General features: G+C 45.0%; 1 protein-coding gene across 3 annotated transcripts in view; it reads right to left on the bottom strand.

Moving 5' to 3' along the window:
* PROZ (protein Z, vitamin K dependent plasma glycoprotein) overlaps window positions 1–19,739 on the bottom strand; it is a 263,433-nt gene that overhangs the window by 72,334 nt on the left and 171,360 nt on the right. For all 3 annotated transcript variants that reach the window (XM_086934408.1, XM_086934409.1, XM_086934410.1), the window contains one exon: window positions 9,533–9,664. In XM_086934408.1, coding sequence (XP_086790534.1) covers window positions 9,533–9,664 — 132 coding nt within the window. The remainder of the gene's footprint in view (window positions 1–9,532; window positions 9,665–19,739) is intronic.

Genomic DNA, 19,739 nt, shown 5'->3' with positions numbered 1-19,739 from the left:
CATTTGAGACGCAGCGGCTCCGGGCAAACTTTCTGTCCCTCAAACGGGAGCTCCGCCAGGAAGGCATCAAGTACTCCCTGTTGTTCCCTGCCAAGCTAAGAGTGGTGGTGGATGAGAAAACATTATTCTTCACGACCTCCGCGGACGCTTGGGACTGGTGGGACACTTATAAAGCGGGTACGGATGGTGCTAAGGCCAGGGAGGAGGAGGCTAAGGTGGCGCAACCGGTCAGGCAATCCCAACGGATCAGGAGGAACCGCAAGAGGACCGGAAAACCATCGGTGTCGCAGACGGAGGCGGAGAGGCAGGCGGCACTGCAGGCGGTAGTGGACTTATCTAGGACCGCCAGGAGTCGGTCCGGGAAGGGCACGGAATCGGAGGACCCGGGCACGGGCTCAGAGACTGGACAGTCGGAATTTGGTGGAGCCCGGGGCCCTATTGTGACGCCGCAGACTTCGGGGGAGATACTGGAGGCGTGTTGAACTGAACTGGTGGAGTGAACTCGTTGGCTGGACACCGGGGCACTGGGCCCGCAGCAATGGAACGTTATTGATTGAGGTTTTGGGGAGCTGTAAGGTGGGGATTGTGGGATGGAGTGCACGGGGCTGATTTGTTTTGAGGTTAAATTGCATTGAGCCACGCCTTACTGGCCCCTAAGGTCACCGCAGTGGGGACTGCGACTATTGCCGCCTTTCCTTGAAGGGTGGTCGGGATTGTTGGTTTGGATGGGGGTACTTCCAGTTGCGGGGGGGCCTGTCCTGGGGGGGTGGGAGTTGCGAGCAGTTGGGGTTGCTCGGGGGGTAGTTGTTGTTGGAGGGGTTCAGCTTCCTGTTTGGAGAGGGTGGGTGGGTGGGCCCGTGGTCGCGGGACTTCTGCTGACATTGTTCTTCGCTCTTTGGTCCGGTTGTGTAGGGGGGGATGGCTAGTACTGGGGCGCTGAAATGTGTGACCTGGAATGTGCGGGGTATGCAGTCCATGACGCGCAGACATAAAGTCCAGGCGTACCTCAAACGTAGGGGGGTTCATATAGCTTTCCTGCAGGAGACGCATCTTAACAAGCAGGAGGGGGCTGCTCTGCAGAGGCGCTGGAGGGGGCAGTTATTTTACACGACATTTTCGGCTTTTGCAAGGGGGGCACTGATTTGGATACGGGCGGGGGTCCCCTTCCAGGTCTCGAAGTCAGTGGTGGACCCGGAGGGCAGATATGTAGCGGTGGAGGGGAGGCTGAGAGGCAGGGTGATATCTCTCTGTAATGTGTATGCTCCTAATGTAGACCTACCCGCCTTCTTGTCTACCATCTCGGGCAAACTGGCGGGTTATTTGGCAGGGCCGGTCCTTTTGGGGGGGGATTTCAACTCGATTGAGGATGTGTTCCTAGATAGATCCCATCCCCCGCTACGCGCGTCCCCAGTCCATAGGGTCGCTAAGCGTAGGTTGGAATGGCAGGAAAGCTGGGCCCTCACGGATGCATGGAGGGCGTTGCACCCCACCACTAGGGACTATTCCTTTCACTCGCACCTACATGACCTGCACGTGAGACTGGATGCGTTTCTTTGCTCGGCGTGTGTGCTCCCCGCGGTGGGAGGGGCGGAATACTTGGCCAGGACGCTATCGGACCACAACCCTTTGTTGATATCTCTGGAATGGATGGTGACTGTTAACTGCGTGCCAACATGGCGCCTGCAACCTGACACCCTAGATGACTTGTTGTTCAGGGAGGCCCTGGGTGAGCGCATTGAGAGATATTTTGAGGTGAACAGTGGCTCGGCCTCCACTAGGGCGGTCGAATGGGATGCGTTTAAAGTGGTGGTGCGGGGACACTGTATTGGACACACGGCAGGGGCTCGGAAAACACTGCTGGATGACTTAGATAAGGCTGAGACGCGGCTGAGGGACTTAGAGAAGAGACGCCCGAATCACCCTGAGTTGCAGGAGGGGCTTAGCGGGGCACGGGAGGGGCTGGCGGTAGAGCTAGAGCGGCTGCGCAGTTTTGATCACAAGGAGTACATGGCAAGGGCGCATGCGGAAGGTGATAAGGCGGGGTCGATGCTGGCTTGGCTTGCTAACCCCGTCCGGAGGGGTGTGCCGATCATGGGGATCCGGGAGCCAGGGGAGGAGCCCTGCCACACTCAACCCGGGATCCTGAATAAGTTTCGTGCTTATTATGAGGGGCTCTATGAGAGTGGTGAGACGGGAGGGACGGACGAGCTTGAGGAGTTTTTGGACGGGTTACAGTTGCCCCGAGTGGAGGACTCGGAGGCGGAAGAGCTAGGTCGGCCCATCTCTCTTGGGGAAATAGGTTGTGCTGTAAAGCAGATGGCTAGAAATAAGACCCCGGGACTCGACGGACTGCCAATCGAATTTTATGGTAAATACCTAGAGCACCTTGCCCCACGGCTGCGCGAGGTGTACAACGAGGCACAGGCGAAGGGCCGACTCCCGGGCTCCATGTGCGAGGCCCTCATGATCCCGCTCCTGAAACCGGGCAGAGAGAGTGCGGCTCTGTCCTCGTATCGTCCGTTGTCTATGTTGACGACGGACTACAAGATCCTCAGTAAAATTCTGGCCAACAGACTGCTGGTGCACATGACAAGCCTGGTTCACGGTGACCAGTGTGGTTTCATACCAACACGCAACACCACTCATAACATTCGTAGGCTCACGAGACTGATGGGTGCGGACTGGCCTGACGCCATCTCCCCATTTGTCCTCTCCATTGATATTGAGAAGGCATTTGACAGCCTTGAATGGGGGTACTTGTATGAGGTGATGCGTCGCTTCGGGCTGGGGGACGGATATATACAATGGACCAAGGTCCTGTACACCGAGGCGGTAGCGAGGGTTCGGGTGGGCACACTGATCTCGGGACAATACCCGATTAAACGTGGCACTAGACAGGGTTGTTCCCTATCCCCGCTCCTATTCGCGTTGGCGATGGAACCCTTCGCGGCGGAAGCCAGACGGGGTCGCTACTACGCAGGCTTATCCTTTAGGGGGAGACCGCAATCCATATCCCTGTACGCAGATGACCTGCTGATGTTTTTGGCCGATGCGGGCCCCGAACTTCAGGGAGCGCGGCAGCTACTGGGGCAGTTCGGCCGGTTGTCGGGCCTGAGGGTCAACTGGCCTAAATCCTGTCTGTTCCCCCTGAGGCCGGGTGAACCGTGCCCGCTCACTGCTCAGGAACTCCGGTGGGAGCCGCGCTGCCTGCACTATTTGGGGGTCTATGTGTACCACACCCCGTCCGACCTCCTGGATGGCAATATTACTCGCTGCATCAACGCTCTGCGGGGGTCCATGGACTTCTGGGCAACTCTGCCGTTGTCCCTGGCGGGTAGAATTTCCCTGCTTAAGATGATAGCCCTGCCCAGGCTTTTGTACTATTTTAGGACGCTCCCGGTGTGGGTCCCGAGTTCTGTTTTCAAACGCCTCAGATCCTTGGTCATAGCCTTCTTGTGGGGCACGGGAAGGAGGCGTATAGCGCTCGACACCCTGTTGCGCCCCAAAGATGATGGAGGGATGGCGGTGCCGGATTTTGAAGGATACTACTTGGCCGCGCAGCTGCAGACCTTTACTCAGGAGGTGGCGAAGGTATATAGAGGCCCCGAGGACGCGAGGATGGACGGTACCCCGCGACATGTGCTGGCGTATATTACGCTGCACCAGAAGCTCCGGGTGGGAGACCTGACGGCCGAGGAGCAGACGTTCCGGCTTTGCTGGGACCGGGCCCGTAAGCGGGCGGGTGTCCGCCTTATGTATGCCCCCGAAATTCCGCTGGGGATGGTCACCGCCTTCCCGCATGGAGGCGACTGGTCGCGCTTACTAGGATGGGAGGAGGCGGGAATACAAATGTTGGGTGACCTTTACGAAGATGGGGTTTTGCTGCTGTTCCAGGGCCTGCAGGAGCGATTTGACCTTCCGAGGGGCGACTACTTGCTGCACGCAGCAGTCACAGGCGCCATGCAAGCTCACTGGGGGGAAGGGTTGCAGGAGCCAGGCACCTCGATGGCCTGCCAGTACACCATGATGGCGGCGGGAACCTTTAAGGCTGTCACGTGCTTGTACGCTAGGATGCAACGGGAGGCCTTGCAGCCTTTGGCGGCCCTGAAGGCCAAGTGGGAGCTGGACCTTCAGGTGGAGATACCAGACACGACCTGGGGCCAGTTGCTAAGGCGGGCACGGAAGAGCTCGAGAAATGCCAGGTTTCAATTGATTCATTTCTATATCATCCACAGGGCATACCTCACCCCCGGGAAAATCCAACAGTATTTTGGGGCGACCGACGCTGCCTGCCCCAGATGTAATACAGTTGGGGCGGATTTGTGCCATATGCTGTGGGATTGCCCCTCTCTGGGAGACTATTGGCAGGAAGTTGGGCGGGCCCTTAACGTCACGACGGATAGGGATATCCAGTTTACCAAAGCGGTTGGTGTCCTCCATTGGTTCCCGCACACGCCTAGGAACAAGATGACTAGTAACTTTGTGGACTTGGGGCTTATTCTGGCCTAGCGGGAGATCACAAGGAACTGGAAGTCCAAAGCGGGGCCCACATATAAAAGATGGTATGGGGAATGCCTGAGATGGGCCGCGTGTGAAAGTACCTTACGGTACCAGATGGCATGGAGGTTGAATGATGAGATAGCTTTGGAAAGGGCGACTGCATGGGAAGTGATGGTGCAGGCGCTCCGGGATGTGGACGATGAGGGGCAGGATGGAGAGAGCGAACTGGACGGGGCGGACCCCATCACTACACAGGAGAACACACCTTAGTGAAAGATTACTTCCTCCTGCATCACACCAGACACTTTTACACTGTTAGTCCAGCGCAAAGCGACCACGGGGGAGGGTGGGTAGGAGGCTGCTTCGGAGGGATGTTGGGGTACCGAAATTTGGGGAGGGGGAGGGGTGAAAACCACAAAAGCAACCCAGGATTATTTGCTTAAGGAAGCGATCAGGCATTGTAAGGAACTACAAGAACTGGACAGGGATGAGGTCAACCGCGCCAAGACTGAGGTGACCCCCCGAATGGAGATCAACTGGATCGTACTAAGCTTGTACATGTTGTATTATGACTGATAATTGTATTGTCTGTACATTTCTATTGGTGATGCAATAAAAATGATGTTAAAAAAAAAAAAAATAGATGAAGATGGTGATGAAGGTTGGGAAGAGGAAAATGTGATAGAGTATGCTCATCAGGATCTAGAGAAGGGGTAAACATCTGCTGCTGCAACTCTTATACCAACACCACCAACAGACTTCATAATGGAACAGCCTCAGAAACCAACTGTCAGTGACAGACCCTAACGCTGATGCACAATAGTTAGAAAACGTCTAACTCACCTAGGGCTTAGATTATGCACAACTCCCATACCCTATTGAAGAGTAGGTGTGAGTCATGAAGCCCCACAAAATATGAATTTCTTAATTTAGAAAAACTAATGCTGACTTTGCAGCTCAACCAGTTGTCAACCATGGATGAATTGAGATCTAGGGCATTATGGTTTGAGAAGCGACCTAAAGGAAGTAATCAGATTATTTTAGTAAAATGAACACTCTGTTTGAAGCCATGTAGATACATTGCACTGTTCTGGCCACTGAAAGCAGAAAAGGGTAACAACAAAGACACATGCTAGTGAGTATAAGCAGCTATGTGTAGTCAGTATATAGACTAGCCCCAACCACAACCATCCTATCTTGGTGCACCATCAATGTCCAAAGGAGATGGTAAACTGCTGGTTAAGGTACACATTCCCCATGCTTTGGAGGCACTTCATAACATCCAAATGGCATTTAGTTTACTTAGAACACCTGCACAGAAAAGTAAAGATACATTCACAATCAGCCATGGTTCATACAGGTAACAGGGGTGGGGCGGTGGGGCCGGGTAAGGGGGGATTTCGATGGACGATGCAGATGGAAGATTAAATAAATATTACATTTTCCCTCAGTATCGTCCCTCGAAATCCCCTCTTAGACGGCCCCACCGCTATTACCTGCACGGAACGCGTCTGTTCACAATAAGTAGTGCATATGTGTCAGAGACCCAAAGGGTTGGATGCACTAGAGCTCACAGTGAGGGGTAAAACAACATTTTCTAAGTTAAGTTGTATTTTTTTTTATCATAGTACCATCAGTGGAGAAGTGTGGCTCAGGGGTTAGAGGTGGCAGACCCGGAAGCTGAGATCGGTCCTGTACCAGGGTTCAATTCCCCGCCTTGGCGGGTCTTGGGCTCAAAAATTCCACGGACTCGATAATTCTCGTTCCGGTGCCTACTCGACTCACGGGTTCACACTCTGCGACTCTGGGCAATAGCTTGCTTAATCTCCACAACGGCCCCTCGCGGCGGGATGCCTGGCTTTCACCTTGTGGATACCCTGCTGGGGTTATCTCACAGGGGAATACCAGGACGGGTTCCCAAGGCAAGCGCCTTGATGCCTTCGGGTGATACGTGCGCTATATAAATCGCAATACATTTACATTTACATCAGAGTATTCATTATAGTGTTCTTCCCTAAAGAGGCTGATGTTATGTTGCCAAATCTTACACCTTCAAATAAAAGGCTGACATAATCTTACTGCAGCAAAAGCTGTGTAGTTGTATTCTTTAAATTCTGCTACATTTAAAGATTCTTACTTAAGAAATGGTTAGGAGTGATTTCTGTCCAGTACTTGCTGCCCTCAGCAGCCCTTGCATCCCCCTGTTGTGGGTTGGGGTTGGAGGTGCATCATTTTCATCATAGTGTCACTCATCAGGCACTATGGGAAGACATTTCCTGGAAGCAATGTTGTCTAATACTGTGCAGGAGGCACCTATTTTGCATGAGGTCTGCTGTGCATTTTGTAGGGCCTCTCCATTGTTGGGTGGACAATGGTATCGACTGTTAAGCAGCCTAAAACACATTCCAATGCTGAAAGTGTGCATCTTTGTGTTACATTATACTTTCTCTCACAGGTATTGAATTAATGTAGGTATAGGATGAGTATAGGGTCGGACTGAGACAGAAAATAGGCACAAGCACTACAATAAAAGTGGCCCCACAAGCAAATCAACAGCCTAATAAGTGCCCCACATGTGCAAATTCAGAACTTTTTATCTTGTTAGGACATTTGGTAAAGTTGATTTTCAAGGTATGGGAGATTGTATGCATATGTGCTTGCTCCAGACAATGTTTGTAGTAATATCTAAAAATCGACTGTTAAAAAAGGCCCACTAGACCACAAAACAGGCTCACAAACCTTAAAAAAAACAGCCCACACTCTGACCTATCAGATCAATACATCCGGCACTGCCGGATTGCCCTACAGGTCAGTCTGATCCTGAATGATTACCCATGGCCTGAAAGCGTATGTACTATCACTCGCAATAGTAATGTAGTGCCTGTTGTAAATGTCACCTTTTACATGACTGGAGGAGAAAACATTTAGCTCAGTGGTTACCTAATCAACAGGTAGCTGTCTCTAAAGTTACCGCTGCCCTGATGGCTATGCAGTCCACAGATACTGAATATGTAAGAGTCATGGGTACTTCATGAGTATCTAGCAATAATTTCAGTGAACAAATGGAGTGCATTATACACAAACTAATCACAGAACAACCCACAGGTCCAGTGACAAAGTCTGTGGGGAAAATGTACTATATCAACTTTGCTAAGGGGGATACCCTTTTTAAGGACAGTTTCCCTCACACACCAGTGGTGTCATGCTTCATCATAGGAATACCTCCTCGCGTCAAGAACCTACTCTTGAAGCGGGCTACAACCCCCTCGCTGTGAGGTAGGAGCTCGAGGATTTTTTACGATAAGTTAAGAGGGTTATTCTAAAACCCTATGTGCTCATATAGAAGTGAATTAAAACTGACTCCAGGGTTAGTTACCAACAATTTTATTCAGCTACCCTGTGGCAGGAATAAAAACAGCAAATCTGATATTGAAACTGTTGAAATTAGAGACAGCTACATTAAGGTGTGAACAACATGTTTTGGCCTTGGGACCTTTCATAGTGTCGTGGCCTTCATCACGATCAACAAAATAGCTACTGCAAACAGTGAGTGAATAGACAAAAAAATTGTATGTGGAAATAGAAAAAATGGTGTGTAATACTGAACAACAAATCCTATTGTTCAGTAGATTCACCGATGGGACAAAAGTTAGACACTAACCACATCTGTCCTGTGCCACTTGGCCAAAGGTACATACACCGACCAACTGCTCGACGTGAGGAAAGGGTCCCGGTAGTATGGCCACCAGGCAGAAGCAGGTGTATTACACACGCCCTGAATGTTTAGGGAATGCAGATTTTTCCAGTAGCGCTAGAGGTATTCCGTTGCAGGGGGTGGGTGTATCAGGAAATATCCTATATAAAATTCAATCACATGATAAAATGTGCTATTATACAGAATTGTACCTTTGTATGTTTTATTTCTTGACCTGTTTTTGAGATGTGATTAAATATTGTTGACTCCACTATATTTCATCAAAGTATCGAAAAACTTTTTCGTACACTTTGTGATATTTCTCCTGGTGTTACTACAATCAACTGACAGCAGCCAAATGACAGTACGTGCAGTGAACTTATTACCTGCACATGTGGGTATGGCCACACTCTTTTGGGTGGTTGGGCCTGTTAATGGATATCACTCATCAATGAAAGCCTATATAACCTAACTGCTGAGCCTGTGTCCTGCTCATCTGTCTGGTCGAATATTGTGATCCTGATTCCTGACCCTAAAAGGCCTTTCTCAGTGCCTCCTTCCTTTCTGTTGTATTGCCAACAGCCTCATCCTTTTGGCTGCCAGGTTTATCTGTACCACTTTGGGAGAAAAAAAAACAACGCTCATCCTTTTGAATTTCTTACCTGATTAAAACTTGCTCCCATTTGGTGTTCATTTGGAAGTGCTAAACTACTGCTTTGCAATCATTCTCAAATGGTGTACACTTAGTATAAAACTTTTGTTAGTCCATATGTGGGAATTGCAATAAGGAAAGAGCTATTTCAAGTCGCAAAACTGTGATTTCCTAAATGTTTCATTCAGTGTGCAAATTTAGGCACCAGACCAATGTACACATTTAGTAGTGGCAAACCAGTGTGTGATTGCTTTGTATCTTGCTAAATATTAGTACATATGGCCCTTACAGCGTTGAGTGTGCCATATTTAATCTCCCCACTTTGTATTGGAGTAGGGCACAATATATATTAATGGGAGAGAAATTATTGCAAATCCCCAGCTCTGTATAAACCAGATGAAGACCACAAGGAACACCGCAAAGTCTGTTATGCCTGCATGCCTATGCACTATGCTTTTACAATTTTAACATAAACGTTCAAGTCATCATAGCTGTTTGCTCCCTTCTGAATACATTTTGTAATTTTTGTTTTTTGTTTTAGTGATACAAAACAAGACAGTAGCCTCAAGATCAGTATTACTACAAACAAAGCAATCTTCACTGTCATCACTTCCTGCTATACCGGTAGGCCCACCCCTCCCTCTCCCCCTCATGGCTTTGATTACAGGTCACTACTGAATACTTACCTGTTGGAATACAAGACTTATCATCCTTCCCCAGGTCATACCCTTCTGCGCAAGAGCAATAGTAGGTGTCGTACCCTGGAGTGCAGAAATGTTGGCATCCATCACTCATTTGGGGGTAGCATTCATTATTCGCTGCACATAAAAATTTGACAAGTCTTAATTTTTGTAGCAACATGTATCACAAATTACTTGCTTAATTTTCTGTGTGCATGTAGTATTTCCTGTAAATATGCAACTATAAATATAAACCTTGTGAACAAAGGTAATATAGAAAACACGGTTGTGATTAGTCCTCAAAGTATATGTGGCAGGCAGTTTAAGTCAGGAAAATGTAGTTACATTAGGCATGAGTAAAGAAAAGCCACTGCTCAAATTAAGTAATGCATTTATCCTTGTTTTTGTCTGCGTGGACATTCTGTAATAGCATTGTTTCTTGCTGAAGTGATAATGCCTGTTGTGACAGTAAAAGATGTCTGAATGAGGCCTGCATGCCGTCAGGTGGTAACTTCGTCTGCTAAAAAATAACAGCTTTACCAGTCTCAGTTGTACATTGAGGGAGACGTCTCCTCAGCAGCCGACATGGCATGGAAAAGATAGGATTTTTTTCAAGCAACAAAGGTAAACTAGTCACAAGCAGGCCTGCCAGTATGTAGCTCGAATGGTTTCTGTTAGCTAGCAGGATGGGATTCCTGTTTTAAGGCTCATTTTAATTAGCTAGTTAATAGCAAGTAAAGCCCCACTTTACACCATAGGTTTCCTGTCTTTAAAAGCCGCGCAATGCGGCCAAAACTCAGGCATAAACTGCCTTCAAAGTGCATCCAAGACTAGTTATATTCTGAGCACAACAGAGAAGCTAGAAGGTGGGGTTACAATGTGTCTTCTCCTTTGAGTACATGGTGGATTGTGTGCTAGGACCACCAATATGTATGCAAAACAACAAGGGCACCCATACGAGTCAACACAGGACCTCGGGGAACATATTTTTTACAACAACAGTGGTCCCATGCATAGGAATATAAGGGCAACAATACATATAGACACAATGGAACTATATTAAATTATGACTTGTCCAGCCGGACAGAGGTCAAAAATTCTTTACTTTATAGGAATTAGGTCACATAAAATACCTTCAACAAATCTTCAGAGTAGGGCACAAGCCTGTACCCTATCCACCAATAGACACAGCAAAACATTGTCCAAACAGGTCAATGGCATTTTGGTGATGTAGGTAAGGTTTTATCTGGGGCAGCTACTACACAGGGAGGGTGTTAGCACACTTTAAGATGATCAGCCGAGATAAAGGGGCACTTCCAAAGCATTAAATGAAAAATAGTTAGCAAGTGACCAATGTCCAGGTAAAAGCAAATCCCATCATTTTTAAAGACTGGAGGTGGCAAAGGTCTGTTCCAATTCTTTCTTGACTGTCGAAAGAACAGGTGACTTCTCCTAGTAGGCATGGTGCGCCCCTGAACAGGATAGTGTACATGAAAGGTGGTAAGTGTCTACTTAAGAGAGTTCAAGTTAGAAGGGAAATCCACATAGGTAAAAAAAAAACTATTAGTAATCTGACAGTGCCCAATTGAAAATGAGGATTTGTGTCGCAGTAGATAAATCAGGCTCCATGCTCCATTTGACATCATGAAGAGAGGAGAGCCAGCCTAAGTAATCCACAAGAAAAAGCCAAATGCAATCCAGCTCCAAAAAGCAGAAATCAAAAACAAAAATAGCAAAGACCACTATAAATAATTGTTGAGACACAACTTACCTTGTGATTGCTTTCTTTATATGTTATTCTGACATGAACTGGCATCAATGGAAAGACACATGATTCCTCTTGGTTTGGGAATCTCTAGTACAGTTTTCAGGAAAGTCCACCATCTTTGTAAGGGAAGTTCAGAAGCTTCTTGGCTAAGTCTCTTCTTTCATAACCATGGTGTTGGTTAAAAATGTGAAGAAAAAGACCACTACCTATCACCTACCTATACGATCGCTGTTTTTGCTGAGCAAACCTCTCGTTCCAGCTCTGAAATGCCTTCGGGTTGTCATGCGCTTTATAAATCCCATAGCACAACATTATTCTTTATGGACAGTACTATATTTTAGTGTGATTAAATTACTTCTCTTTTCGTAAAAGATATGTACTGGGCTGGACATTTGCTGATTGTGCATATTGTGTGATTACTTGAGTTTTGAGTGTTTGCATTTACATCATCTCCAAGAGATAAATTTGAATACTTACCCTCACTACTCAGAGTCAAATGTAGTAGGGGTTTGCATAGCCCTATTTGCAGCGCCATAATACAGCAGACCCCAGTGCACCAGAGGTTAATAATCCCACTGCGGTAGTTGAGGCCCAAGAAACCCTGCTTGGTTTATGCCCCCCATAAATAAGTTCTGACAACGGTCAAAGTAATTTTACTCCCACAAGGTTCCACCCATTAGTTCTGAAGGTTGGTATAGAAGTAACCCAATTTGGTTAAGGCCAGCAAGCATAATTCATTTTGGGTATTTGGCAGTGCACAAAGCTACTCCTTGCAAGGAACAGAACGCTTTAGAGAAAACGTTTATTGCTGTTTAATGCTATGAAAGCATCCCACACTTGAGGTACCATTCAGTGAACAGTACTGCTTTTCTATCTTTGACAGGATTGCAGAAAACAGTGTAACAGTGTAAGGGATTCTACAGTACAGAATGAGAAATCAGGATTGCAGGTCCATAGGATGGTAACTTTCTAAGAGAGTGTACAGACCTTGTAATCCATAGGTCTCAGTTGAGTGGGTGTTTAGGAATGTATTTTGTAGCCTCTAATCAAGACTTTCTGAGCAGGTTCCATAGCAACATTGAAGTACAATGTAAATGTTCCAAATTGGCTTGTGTTGTTATAATACCTAATGAGACCATGATGGATAAATGAACCAACAGAACAAGCTGAATTACACACAACTGCTGAAAGTGGATTTACAAGTTAACTTTGAATTCATTGCTTTTAAAGCATACTGGTTGCAAACACATTCTGGCCTGTGGTACCGCAAGGCATTTCTAGACATCCATGTTGGATGGATTTCAACGGCTTGGGGAAGTCAGATAGTCCCTAGATGCATCGACTACAGAGAGATTGCCAGCATCTGGGCATCAAAACATTACTTTACCTAGCAATTAAAAAACATTGCCCCAGACCAGAGAACACCATCCATAGATGACTGAGTATCTGTTTCCTTTAGTGCAGGACCAGTTTCACACTATGCTTCAACTACGTCTTTAGCAACCATTGACTCAGTGCTACAAGCCTCAATACTCCACCCATTAGTTCTGAAGGTTGGTATAGAAGTAACCCAATTTGGTTAAGGCCAGCAAGCATAATTCATTTTGGGTATTTGGCAGTGCACAAAGCTACTCCTTGCAAGGAACAGAACGCTTTAGAGAAAACGTTTATTGCTGTTTAATGCTATGAGAGCATCCCACACTTGAGGTACCATTCAGTGAACAGTACTGCTTTTCTATCTTTGACAGGATTGCAGAAAACAGTGTAACAGTGTAAGGGATTCTACAGTACAGTATGAGAAATCAGGATTGCAGGTCCATAGGATGGTAACTTTCTAAGAGAGTGTACAGACCTTGTAATCCGTAGGTCTCAGTTGAGTGGGTGTTTAGGAATGTATTTTGTAGCCTCTAATCAAGACTTTCTGAGCAGGTTCCATAGCAACATTGAAGTACAATGTAAATGTTCCAAATTGGCTTGTGTTGTAATGATCCCTAATGAGACCATGATGGATAAACGAACCAACAGAACAAGCTGAATTACACACAACTGCTGAAAGTGGATTTGCAAGTTAACTTTGAATTCATTGCTTTTAAAGCATACTGGTTGCAAACACATTCTGGCCTGTGGTACCGCAAGGCATTTCTAGACATCCATGTTGGATGGATTTCAACGGCTTGGGGAAGTCAGATAGTCCCTAGATGCATCGACTACAGAGAGATTGCCAGCATCTGGGCATCAAAACATTACTTTACCTAGCAATTAAAAAACATTGCCCCAGACCAGAGAACACCATCCATAGATGACTGAGTATCTGTTTCCTTTAGTGCAGGACCAGTTTCAAACTATGCTTCAACTACGTCTTTAGCAACCATTGACTCAGTGCTACAAGCCTCAATACTCCGAAGGCCAGTGTCTCTCTTATAACCCAATGCCCCGGGTATGTAAAGTACAAACGCCTGTGTATATTACAATGAGTAAAGACAGTATTCAGTCTTTCTTATTCAGGTTTTGGATCAGGTCCAGTGGTTCAATCACTGTTACCATCACTGCTGGAGCAGCGTAATTTTGCCTCTACCCAGTCATGTTTGACTAGGCCACATATATGTTTACGTACAGCCTCATGTACTCGTGTGATGTAATCCTATTAAGGTAATGTAGTAAACATAAACAGTAACAGAAAGTGCATCTACTGTGTAATCTCAACATTTAAATGAGTGTGTATATAAATGTTGTCCCTTACAGTAACACCAGGTTTCAGTTTGCACATACATCTACATTTGTGCAGTTTGAATAACATTGTAATTCTTATATGTCACATATTTCTTTACATAATACACTCCATTTATTTTATAATAGAAAGTCTATCCATTTTAATAGTGCTTTACATTTATATCTTACATGTATATATCTATTCACTGAAAAAAACCATAGGTTTCACACCAGTTATAGTTAGGAATTAGCATTTAAAAAACCTATTAAATTCACTGCAAAAACCACAGGTTTCACACCAGTTATAGTTAGTTGGAAGGTTTACTCGCATAAAACCATTGAAAATTCCCACGTTATAGTTAGATGGACTCACTATAACTTGCGCGTACAATGCACTGCTGATGACGTCACATATTACATCACTCATGACATGGTCAGTGACCTGAAAGTTTGGGGGGGATTCGTCAAGTGGGGGCTGAGATAAAAGGGGGGTCCCAAAACGTGTTTTCTCCATGTTATTTTCCATAGGACGTTTAGACACGGCTACAGCTCGAACGGCTGAATGGATTTATAAGAAATTTGGCAAAACTGTAGAGTCCGGCTCGCAGATTACGCTTTTTTTGGAATGGTGTAAATCCGTTCAGTAGTTGCTGAGAAAATTAAAGTTAAAGTCAATTATATATCTATACGCGCGCACGGGTGAGCGCACTCAAGTGGCTGCGCGTGAGCGGAATTTTTTTTGTTGCTGCGTGACGTCTGTTAGCGTTCGATTTGAAGGAAATCAGGAAGTGTTGACCGCCATTTTGTCACTGCGAGTAAATATATTGTTCATTTCAAAACGTTGGAACATGGAAAGGGGAGAAGGTAGAGATTGACTTGCTGCGTAGGTTTTCTCAGGGTGTGCAGTGAGGCCCTTAAACGCGAAAATATATATATTTTTTTAAAAATAAGTTGCGGGGTGCGCGCACCGGGTCGCGCACACCTATTTACAAGAGTGTGAAAATGGAGATAAATCAGAAGTTTGAGTGCTTAGATATAAGGTGGCTCTGAAAAGAGCCCTTGTGTTAATTGAGTTTTTTTCTGCATTTATAAGTAAGTACCGATGCACAGCTTGATGTTGCAGAGGAAGATTCTGTTTCCCTCATCCGTGAAATGAACACCATCTCTCCTATAGACGTCTTGCATGTGATAACGCAAGTTGTTGTGGTAAATAGAACTCATGCTATAATCTCTGAGGAAAGCAGAAACAGATTTATTTACATGTCTCCTTGCTTTCTCAATTTGTGCACAATGTTGATTGGACCAATTCCATTTCTGTCTTTGGCATATATTGGAATATACCAAGGCAGTTTGAGGAAAAAGTGTCATCAGTTGTCGAAAGGTGTCTTTTAGAAGCATTTCCAGACCTACCCCAGTCAATGTGCCTAGATCGTTCCCACCACAGTGCACAATTATAAGGTCTGGTTCTGGGAGATGCATAAAAGTTTTCACCAATGGTATCAATTGGTGACATCTCAATCCTCTTTGGCCAATCCACGTTATCTGCACATTTGGTAAATCAAGGTTGGAAATTCGTCTGTTTGCTGCATATTTTCCACTCCAGTGAATATAACTGTGTCCTAAAAGCCAAACCTTCATTTTCAAGGGATATGCAGTCGTACTCCGATGGGTTCTGGAAGTGGAATGGTAGTTAGAAGCTGAAAGTCAGGATAAAAAAATGGATGAGGCTTGGTGTGGTTGAAAAAAAAAACTTTTTGGTTGATTGTAATACCTCAAGATTGAAGAATACGTTGCATGTTAATGTTTATCTAAAACGAAAAGTACTATTGGGTGTGAAAAAAATGACATGTAACAGAGCTGTGGATAGGCAGGTGTTTCTGGAGGGAAAACAGTCTTCTTAGTTTGCTGTAGAACGTTGATATATGAACTTTTGACCTGTGCCTTCAGCCAGGTGCAGAATGAGGTGTTACCATGGAAACAGGCAGAGATGGCAGTGGGTGATGGGTGACTTTTATGTGACATTAAAAATATTGTGAGGGAGAAGCAACTGAAATGTAAATTTGATTTCAAAATTTTGCGGGAAGAAATATGATTGGCTGAAGAGACATATATGAGTCTGTATTGACAGGATATCTGTGCTATTGAATTTTGGTTGGAGTGATAGAAGCATAATTGAGAGTTCCGTTAAACGAATATCTGTTTTGCGACTGTCACTGTTCTACATCGTACAAAGCATTGGTAAAGGTAAGTCTGTAACTGTTTGTTTTGTCATGTACCGTAAAATATGGTTTAGTCACAAACATTGATTGATTTTCCTCATAGTCTGAAACTAAACTCATTTTTGGCTGTCATAATGTGTTGTATTTCTAAAACTATTTTTCCATTTCGTTTCAACACACTTTATCGACATTATTTGTTTAAAAATTATTAGTTTTACATTTTGGATAATAAATTTCAAAAAGGTAAATGGTGTTCAGTCATATTGTTATGTAATGTTTTACTGTTAGTTATTTAAAATCACTGTGAGTCAGACGAAACTGGAACGAAATTTTTTGGAGGGGGGAGAAATTAAAAAAAAATTGATGGACGAACTTGAAGGTTTAATTAGTTGGCAGAGTAAAGGTGCAGGGGCTTTTAGGAGGGGTAAAATAATTGCAAGGCCTACTTAACATTCAAATGGATGTTTATAGAGATGTGAAACGTTGAGGTGCGTCGGTGTGTGTAGCTAGAATATATATGTAATCTTGGGCTGGTACAGCAGACGGGAGGGGCGTGTGGGCCTGAAGTCCTGTGAATTTAATGGGGGTTGCGCGCCTTTTCTTCACATTCTTTCAAGTGTAAATTATAGTTTTGTATATATTTTTGGTGAAATGTGAAATATGGAGTATAAAATATGTTTAATATAGAGAGTAATTATTTGTGTGATTTTGAAGCCTTTATATATAATGAGAGAAGTTGTTTATGAAGTGAAAAAATGGTATTAGCCGAGAGACAGATAATGCAGATAGAGAGAGAAATGGTAAATTACATGTGGTACCGTCGTTCAAAAATGCTAATGGTTAATGAATTCGTAAACTTTCTGTCAGACGACAAAATTACAGTGTGGTTTGTGGCTGTGGCGTACACTGGTGGGGGTGGGGTGAGAGGGGGGGAGGGGGCAAAAATGGTAATGATTAAGGTATTCATAAACTTTCTGTCAGACGACAAAATTACAGTGCGGTTTCTGGCCACGGACTGCATTGGTGGGCGTAGGGTGAGAGGGGCAGGTGGTTGAGTGAAATAAAATGAAAAGTTGGTATATTACATGTGATACCGTCTTGAAAAAGTGGTAATGCTTAATGAATTCCTAAAGTTTCTGTCAGACGACAAAATTACAGTGTGGTTTGTGGCCGTGGCCTGCACTGGTGGGGGTAGGGTGAGAGGGAGGGGGGAGGGGGCCAAAGTGGTAATGATTAAGGTATTTATAAAGTTTCTGTTAGACGACAAAATTATAGTGCGGTTTCTGGCCGCGGCCTGCATTGGTGGGGGTAGGGTGAGAGGGGCAGGTGGTCGAGTAAAATAAAATGAAAAGTTGGTATATTACATGTGATACCGTCTTGAAAAAGTGGTAATGCTTAATGAATTCCTAAAGTTTCTGTCAGACGACAAAATTACAGTGTGGTTTGTGGCCGTGGCCTGCACTGGTGGGGGTGGGGTGAGATGGAGGGGGGAGGGGGCCAAAGTGGTAATGATTAAGGTATTCATAAAGTTTCTGTTAGACGACAAAATTATAGTGCGGTTTCTGGCCGCGGCCTGCATTGGTGGGCGTAGGGTGAGAGGGGCAGGTGGTCGAGTAAAATAAAATGAAAAGTTGGTATATTACATGTGATACCGTCTTGAAAAAATGGTAATGCTTAATGAATTCTTAAACTTTCTGACAGACGACAAAATTACACTGTGGTTTGTGGCCGCGGCTTGCACTGGTGGGGTGAGAGGGGGAGGTGGTCGAGTAAAATAAAATGAAAAGTTCTGACCATGAGGTTGTACACAGATTTGTGCAGTAAATGTCTTCGTAAATTGAGGTACCAAACCGAGTATACAAATATCTCTCTCACTCCTGCTGTTTGACTGCATCTTAATCTCCCTTCTGTTTTCCATCTTCATTGCCCTGTGTTATCTTATTGTGTGTGTGTGTCTGTCTGTGTCTGCCTTCAGTCCGGGCTGAGGAACTTTGCTGTGGAGGCACACACAGATAGTCCCATCAAAGTAGTTGGAACGTTTTCAAAAAAATATTTATATAATTGAGATCCTTTTTTGAAGCGATAGTGAATGTCTTCTTTCACAATTACCGCTCGGTTGCTTCCATAGAGCAGAGGGTATGTCGTATTTCACTACTTAGTGCCTCTGCGTCTGCACTCTGTTCTCTGGTGGCTGGCGGAGAAGTGTTTGTTATTGTGGAGATGAAAGGGTGATGAGGAGTGAAATACGACATAGCGTCTGGTCTGTAGAAGCGTGGGAGCAGTGATTAACACTGAGTCAAGCGGAACTGCGGCAGTGCTTGGTAACAGTAATAAATTATTTTTTTACAGAGGTACAACTGTCTGCATGGTGCGCGACCTACTAAGAAAGGGTTCACGGGCCGTTATAGGCCTGCGGGTTCTAGTATGAGTAAGTCAGGTCGACAAAAGAAAACATTAAGTTAGTACAGCTGAAGTTACGTGGAATATGAATACTCTTTCAGTTTACAGTTATAAAAAACTCATGCTATATTTAGACATTAATCAGGGCACATGTAGCATATATTAGCGAGTTTTGCTTCGAGTACGTTTGAAATAACATAAGATAAGATATGCAATAGAATTGTTGAGATTAGAGTTTAATAAAAAATAAAGTTCGAAATCGAGTAGCTGAAGAAAAAAAATTTAGTCCACATAAAAGACAAACATTTAACCAGCAGGAAATCATAATGTCCACTGTTAGTAAAGCCAATAGGTCTGTTCATGTTAAAAAAATATCCAAGAAAACGTGAAAAAGATAGGGAGGCAAAACGAAATGTGGACGTCAATGGCTTGTATAAGAGTCATCTTAGAATTGTGTAGGCGAAGTAGGCAGCAACTGCTTCTAAAAGGAAGTCACTGTTATCATCCGAAAACATGTCAGCCATCCAATTGAAAAGAGGAAAGCAGCATTCATGGTCTTCTATTACCGGAGCCTCTATTACCATCAGAGGACAGCTCGGTGGGTTTTCAATGTACCTGTCCGTCAGGAAATCTTGCGCCGCTGCGAATATATTCCAATGACCCAGAACTCCTTGTATCGCTGCAAAGGCCATAATCCCTCCGTTGCAACAAAGCTGTTCATGATCAATTAACGGATTCATGAGATGATTGTAATTCACTTCAGGAGGTACCAAGTTGCAGGGACATAAGTCCAGGGCCCACATGAAATCACAGCTCAGGCAATGAAATACAGGCTGCACACAGGTGAAATAGGAATAACGAAATGATAATCAATATGAAGCATTCAAAGTCGAGAGTGCTAAGATGCCGTAGTAGTCAAGCATACTCTGACGAAATAGTTCTAAGTGTTCCGGCTCGTTTGCGAAGACAGGAGGGACATCCATTTTGAAAAAAACAAGATGGGAACACAAAGGTCGCAGCACTGGCAGTTCAACAGGAAGTCCAGAGAAATAGGTCGCCGACTATGGAGTGAAGAGTAGCAGAATGACTTGATATAATTTCTGGCAGAGTAGTCACT

The sequence above is a fragment of the Lissotriton vulgaris genome, chromosome 8, assembly GCF_964263255.1.
Source record: "Lissotriton vulgaris chromosome 8, aLisVul1.2, whole genome shotgun sequence".
Lineage (NCBI taxonomy): Eukaryota > Metazoa > Chordata > Amphibia > Caudata > Salamandridae > Lissotriton > Lissotriton vulgaris.
This window is presented reverse-complemented; position numbering and strand designations above follow the sequence as displayed.